Source organism: Penaeus vannamei, chromosome 9, assembly GCF_042767895.1.
Source record: "Penaeus vannamei isolate JL-2024 chromosome 9, ASM4276789v1, whole genome shotgun sequence".
In the NCBI taxonomy this organism is placed as follows: domain Eukaryota; kingdom Metazoa; phylum Arthropoda; class Malacostraca; order Decapoda; family Penaeidae; genus Penaeus; species Penaeus vannamei.
The window spans coordinates 45357897-45365396 of record NC_091557.1 but is presented as its reverse complement, the minus strand read 5'-3'; the positions used below and the strand labels follow the sequence as shown (position 1 = coordinate 45365396).

Here is a 7500-nt window from a genome sequence, read left to right as displayed (position 1 = left end):
TACAGGCTGTCATTTTGTCAACGTATTTTTATTCCATTCAAAAGTGACCTCGTGAGTGAGAAAAGTAACTTTTCGCAAAAAAAAAAAAAAAAAAAAAAAAAAAAAAAATTAGACTGATAAAATTTTCCGTGATTTAAGGGAAAGTGGTACAGTTGATGCGTGGGGAGACACTGCCCTGTCCTTTCCGCTGTCAAACGCTGGGCTACTCTCTTGAACCAGGACCGCGGCTCGAGTGAGGATGGCCCCCGAAGTGGTGGTCCTTCGACTGCAGCCCCAAGAGAAGCGGACACCTCAGCAGAAGATTAACTGGAAACCGACTTCACCGGAGATGTTGACCCTCACGAGCGCAGATCCGGAGGGATTCAGATCCCGAAACGGAACTCAGGATAAAAGACGGGTTCCTTGCTTCGATCCGGAAGCTAAAGCCGAATCTAGGCTGTGCACGCATCCCTCCTCTCCGAAGTCACGAAAATCTAAGGTCACGATATTATACATGAAGTATACACATATATACATATACATACATACATATATATACACATATATTTGTATGTATACACAGGAAAACAAACATATATATATATATGTGTGTATGTTTGTACACACATATATGTGTGTTTATAAATCATATGTATACACATACGCAGACATGTACTTGTTAGTGTATGGACCTATGTGTATATGTGCGTATACATGTATGTAGGTAATTATGTGGAAAAACATAGAAAGAAAGGATTTTCCTGAAAGTCTAGGTCAGCCCTGTGTCATAATGAGTGCTTAACTGACCAAACCATTTATTACGTCATAATCCAGTTGTTAGAAAAAAAATGCATAAAATAAACATTGTTAATCACATATTAACATTCAATTACAAAAAATACGCAAAAACTTTACGAAGAAAAACGGTATGTAAAGAATATAATTATATAAATATGTAGATATTGATTATATTAATTAACAAATGTAAATAAATAGAATATTGAATATATAAATAAGCATTTCTCATCAAGGACAGGATGGGCGTGGTTTCTCTGGAACAACCTATTATCCAGACCAATATAAAAGTTGGACAGGACGCATCCGAGCACATTCACCTTGAGGCTACCACGATCATGTCCACCATGAAGACACTGGTAAGCAATTATATATATATATATATATATATATATATATATATATATATATATATATATATATATATATATATATATATATATATATACGTACATGCACATACACACACATTTATTTATGTGTGTATGTGTATGTTGTGTGTGTGTGCATATCTCTCTTTCCCTCAATAACGAAAAGTGCATACAGCACTAGCATATTCTTGATCATATTTTCTTTTATTTTTTGAACGGGTACTGGGAGGGGAGGAAATGATTGAAAAGTTATATGCGTTACTTTTACCATTTCTGTGCTTGTCTGCAAGTGTAAATGCTTGTACAATATGTGCAAACTTATATACATATACCATTCTCGCTTAATCCTACAGGTATTATCACTGCTGTTTGTCCTCGTGACGGCTGAACAGAAACGTGAAGCTGAACCTGGCTTTGGCATCGGACATCCTTTTATCCGTCCGTATGGTATTGGCTATGGCTACAGCTCAGCCATTACACACCATCCATTCGGCAGCCATTCCTCCGTCCAGTCCTACAATCACTTGGTCAAGAAACGTGAAGCTGAACCTGGCTTTGGCATCGGCTACCCTTTTATTCGTCCTTATGGTATTGGCTATGGCTACAGCTCAGCCATTACACACCATCCATTCGGCAGCCATTCCTCCGTCCAGTCCTACAACCACTTAGTCAAGAAACGTGAAGCTGAACCTGGCTTTGGAATTGGCTACCCTCTCATTCGTCCGTATGGCATTGGCTATGGCTACAGCTCAGCCATTACACACCATCCATTCGGCAGCCATTCCTCCGTCCAGTCCTACAATCACTTAGTCAAGAAACGTGAAGCTGAAGCTGATCCTAGCTTCCCTGGCTTACTAGGTTACGCTTCTCTTCAGTATCCAGGGTACGGTCTTGGGTACAAGTATAGCCATGCTTCCCTTCCTCTCCATTATGGTATTTACTGAAGCTGCATTCCCAACATACGGAACTGACACCTCAGTTATTCGAACCCTTGTTACAACTCTTTTTTTACGCAAATTCTGCAATAAAATTACATGCATACATACCACTTAGTGTTTTTAAGTACCACAATATTCTAAGTATAATTGTAACCTTATGATAAAAAAAACGTATTGGAAAAATGATCAGACCTTAAGAGTATGACATAAACTACTGGCAAATGTGTAAGATTGCTGTGAGTTGAAGTGATCACATGCCATAGTAAGGAAATAGTCATAAGGCAAATTGTGGATGGGTGCTTCATGCTCAGGGGAATGTGAAGCGATGGTGTGGAAGCCTGATAGTGTTAACTGCTAAGCAGTTAACACTATCTAGGGTTAACTATTTGAGTTAGCGTCCGTCTGGAGGAGGGTTACCCATCTCGTCTGCGTTCCTGACTCCAAACTAGTATGAGGCTTTTGCAGCAATTTCTTCGGGAACGCCACAGCCGAACTATGGGATCTATATAGGGCAAGGTCGGTGAGTAGATAGAGGTGACGCCCACGCTGAATGACGCAATGTCCGTTATTTCCGGCAGAATTACTGTTCACCACTGCTGTCGAGAAGACTTGGTAATTGCACGACCAGTGTGGATGGCTACACCTTTTCCTAATCAGGCCACAGTGATGGTCACCATCTCACGGGGATAGCCATAAATATCTCTAGCAGACTTCAGTCCTCGGTAGTCGTTACTCGATAACTATATAGGAGTGAAGCTTGCATTTGGCTTCATGTCAATTATTGCTGTATACAATCCTACTGATGCTTGTAAGGTCAATATGCAAGAGGTGTATTACGCCAAACTTTCCTCGGAGAGCTATTCGCATTGTTCTGAGCGATTTCAGTGCACTATCTGGCTGTAATCAAAGTGGATATTATGTATGTTTATACATATGTGTGTATGTCTGCTAATATGAATATATATAGCTATATATATAGGTAAGTATATGTATGTGTGTATATATATATATATATATATATATATATATATATATATATATATATATATATATATATATATATATATATATATATATATATATATATATATATATATGTATGTATATGTATATATAAATGTATATATGTGTTTGTGTATCTATCCACGAGGTGAGTTTTTGGCCTAAAAGGAGAAGACTAGAACCGTACATGTTACAAGTAATGTACAGGCTGTCATTTTGTCAACGTATTTTTATTCCATTCAACAGTGACTTCTCGTGAGTGAGAATAGTAACTTTCCGGCAAAATAAAAAAATTTAGACAGCAGGCTGTGATAAAATTTTCCGTGATTTAAGGGAAAGTGGTACAGTTGATGCGTGGGGAGACAGTGACCTGTCCTTTCCGCTGTCAAACGCTGGGCTACTCTCTTGAACCAGGACCGCGGCTCGAGTGAGGATCACGATAGCATACATGAAGTATACACATATATATACATATACATACATACATACATATATATATATATATATATATATATATTTGTATGTATACACAGGAAAACAAACATATATATGTGTGTGTGTGTATGTACACACATATATGTGTGTGTTTATAAATCATATGTACACACATACACAGACATATACTTGTTAGTATATGGACCTATGTGTATATGTGTGTATACATGTATGTAGGTAATTATGTGGAAAAACATAGAAAGAAAGGATTTTCCTGAGAGTCTAGATCAGCCCTGTGTCCTAATTAGTGCTTAACTGACCAAACAATTTATTACGTCATAATCCAGTAGTTAGAAAAAAAACTGCATAAAATAAACATTGTTGATCACATATTAACATTCAATTACAAAAAAATACGCAAAAACTTTACGAAGAAAAACGGTATGTAACGAATATAATTATATAAATATGTAGATATTGATAATATTAATTAACAAATGTAAATAAATAGAACATTGAATATATAAATAAGCATTTAACCTCACCAAGGACAGGATGGGCGTGGTTTCTCTGGAACAACCTATTATCCAGACCAATATAAAAGTTGGACAGGACGCATCCGAGCACAATCACCTTGAGGCTACCACGATCATGTCCACCATGAAGACACTGGTAAGCAATTATATATATATATATATATATATATATATATATATATATATATATATATATATATATATATATATATATACGCACACGCACATACACACACATTTATTTATGTGTGTATATGTGTACTGTGTGTGTGTGCATATCTTTCTTTCCCTCAATAACGAAAAGTGCATACAGCACTATTACATATTCTTGATCATATTTTCTTTTATTTTTTGAACGGGTCCGGGGAGGGGAGGAAATGATTGAAAAGTTATATGCGTTACTTTTACCACTCCTGTGTTTGTCTACATGTGCAAATGCTTGTGAATATGCAAACTTATATATACATATTTATATGTGTTTATAACCATTTTCGCTTAATCCTACAGGTTATATCACTGTTGTTTGTCCTCGTGACGGCTGAACAGAAACGTGAAGCTGAACCTGGCTTTGGCATCGGCCATCCTTTTATACGTCCTTATGGTATTGGCTATGGCTACAGCTCAGCCATTACACACCATCCATTCGGCAGCCATTCCTCCGTCCAGTCCTACAATCACTTGGTCAAGAAACGTGAAGCTGAACCTGGCTTTGGAATTGGCTACCCTCTCATTCGTCCGTATGGCATTGGCTATGGCTACAGCTCAGCCATTACACACCATCCATTCGGTAGTCATTCCTCCGTTCAATCCTACAACCACTTAGTCAAGAAACGTGAAGCTGAACCTGGCTTTGGAATTGGCTACCCTCTCATTCGTCCGTATGGCATTGGCTATGGCTACAGCTCAGCCATTACACACCATCCATTCGGCAGCCATTCCTCCGTCCAGTCCTACAATCACCTCATCAAGAAACGGGATGCTGAAGCTGATCCTAGCTTCCCTGGCTTACTAGGTTACGCTTCTCTTCAGTATCCAGGATACGGTCTTGGTTACAAGTATAGCCATGCTTCCCTTCCTCTCCATTATGGTATTTACTGAAGCTTTATTCCCAACCCACGGAACTGACACCTCATTCGAACCCTTATTACAATTCTGTTCTACTGAATACTTTATCTAAATCGCAAATTCTGTAATAAAATTACATGCATAAATACAACTTAGTTTTTCTTTAAAGTACCACAATATTCTATGTATGGTTTGTAAGTTTATGCTAGAAAGACGTATTTGAAAAATGATCAGACTATAAGAGCCTGGGTTATAAAATCACAGAAATACTATAGAAGCATCTTACTTTAACCAGACCTATTAAAGCTGTCATTTACTCAGAAAAGAAGAGAATCTTTGTGAGATCACCAATAGTGTAAATTTCCACTGATGCATCTTTGTGATTACATTTATTTCCTCCAAAATCAGTGTTCTTTAGGCATCAAATTGTGTTGAGATTTACTAAAATAATAACAATGGACTGAGGCTCATGTGTCATATAACTACTGGAAGATGTCTAGGATTGATATGAGTTATAAGAGATCTAATGTCATACTAAGGAAATTGCCAAAAGGCAATTTGCGGCTAAGTACTTAATGTGAAGCGAAGGTGTAGAGCCTTTGCGGTGAACACATTCTGGAGTTAGCTCTTTGGGTTAGCGACCATCGGGATTAGGGTTACCATCTTGTTTAGCGTCCCGATGGATGCGGGTCATGGGATGTATGAGGCTCATGGATAAAATACCTCGGGAACGGCACAGAAGAACTGTAGGATCTTGATGGGGTAACAACGGCGGGGTTGGTAGAGGCGGCGTCCACCATGCAACGTCCGCTATTTCCAGCAGAATGATTGTTTACCACTTCTGCCGAAGGAACTGAAGGGGCTGAGATTTAAGGTGGCTGCTCTCTCTCTCTCTCTCGGAGATGAGAAGATCGGGTTACGGAACGACCAGTGTGGATGGCTAAATCTATTCCTGATTAGGCCACAGCGATGGTCACCATCTCCAGGGTATAGCAATGGGTAGCTTATGCAGACCAACCCTCGGCAGTACAGGTTATTATGTTCGATAAACATATAAAAGTAAAGCTTGCATTTGGCTTCATGTCAGTTATTGCTGTTGACAATCTGATTGATGCCTGTAAGATCAATGTGCATGGGGTGTTTTACGCCAAACTGTCCTCAGTGCGCTATTCACATTGTTCTGAGCGATTTCAGTACTGTATATGGCTGTGGTCAAGCCGAGAGTGAGATGTACTTATATATATATATATATATATATATATATATATATATATATATATATATATATATATATATATATATATATATACATACATATAAATGTATATGTATATACGTAAATAAAGTTTTTAAGATTTAAGTGAAATTAGTACAGTTGATGCATGGAGAGTTGGGGACACCATTAGGGGCAGTGCCCTGTCCTTTCCGCTGTCAAACGCTGGGCTACTCTCTTGAACCAGGACCGCGGCTCGAGTGAGGATGGCCCCCGAAGTGGTGGTCCTTCGACTGCAGCCCCAAGAGAAGCGGACACCTCAGCAGAAGATTAACTGGAAACCGACTTCACCGGAGATGTTGACCCTCACGAGCGCAGATCCGGAGGGATTCAGAGCCCGAATCGGAACTCAGGATAAACGCGGATTTCTTGCTTCGATCCGGAAGCTAAAGCCGAATCTAGGCTGTGCAAGCATCCCTCCTCTCCGAAGTCACGAAAATCTAAGGTCACGATATCATCCATGAAGTATACACATATATATATACAAATACATATGTATGTGTATATATATATATATATATATATATATATATATATATATATATATACATATATATACATATATTTGTATGTATGTATACACACAAACACATATATATTTATATGTGTGTATGTATGTACACACATATATGTGGGTGTGTTTATAAATCATATATACACACATACACAGACATGTACTTGTTGGTATATGGACCCATGTGTATAGGTACGTATACATGTATGTAGGTAATTATGTGGAGAAATGATGTTCCTGAGAGTTTAGAACAGCCCTGTGTCCTAATGAGTGCTTAACTAGCCAAATCAATTTATTACGTCATAATCCAGTAATAAACAAAAAGGTTGTTAATCACACATTAACATTCAATTAGAAAAAATAGGCAAAAACTTTACGAAGAAAAACGGTAAGTAACGAAGATAACTATATAAATATGTAGATATTGAGAATATAAATGAACAAATGTAAATAAATAGAACATTAGTTATATAAATAAGCATTTAACCTCACCAAGGACAGGCGGTGGGCGTGGCTTCTCCTCTGGAACATCCTACTATCCAGACCAATATAAAAGTTGGACAGGACGCATCCGAGCACAATCACCTTGAGG

The 7500-nt window shown here is 38.0% G+C and overlaps 3 protein-coding genes across 3 annotated transcripts in view; all 3 read left to right on the top strand.

Annotated features, from left to right (window-relative positions):
* Positions 1 to 238: 238 nt before the first annotated feature.
* Positions 239 to 2193, top strand: LOC138862599 (uncharacterized). Its single transcript, XM_070125045.1, has 3 exons — positions 239 to 438; positions 1016 to 1133; positions 1499 to 2193. Exons 1-3 carry the CDS (start codon positions 239 to 241, stop codon positions 2087 to 2089), a joined length of 909 nt encoding a protein of 302 aa, XP_069981146.1. The 3' UTR covers positions 2090 to 2193.
* A 1949-nt stretch (positions 2194 to 4142) lies between these two features.
* LOC138862630 (uncharacterized) lies at positions 4143 to 5256 on the top strand. Its single transcript, XM_070125099.1, has 2 exons — positions 4143 to 4192; positions 4564 to 5256. Exons 1-2 carry the CDS (start codon positions 4172 to 4174, stop codon positions 5152 to 5154), a joined length of 612 nt encoding a protein of 203 aa, XP_069981200.1. The 5' UTR covers positions 4143 to 4171; the 3' UTR covers positions 5155 to 5256.
* A 1834-nt stretch (positions 5257 to 7090) lies between these two features.
* The window catches only part of LOC138862598 (uncharacterized), a 1536-nt gene continuing 1126 nt past the window's right edge, over positions 7091 to 7500 (top strand). The window contains exons 1-2 of the mRNA XM_070125044.1: positions 7091 to 7100; positions 7405 to 7500. The exon at positions 7405 to 7500 is cut by the window's right edge and continues 32 nt beyond it. Coding sequence (XP_069981145.1) covers positions 7091 to 7100; positions 7405 to 7500 — 106 coding nt within the window. The remainder of the gene's footprint in view (positions 7101 to 7404) is intronic.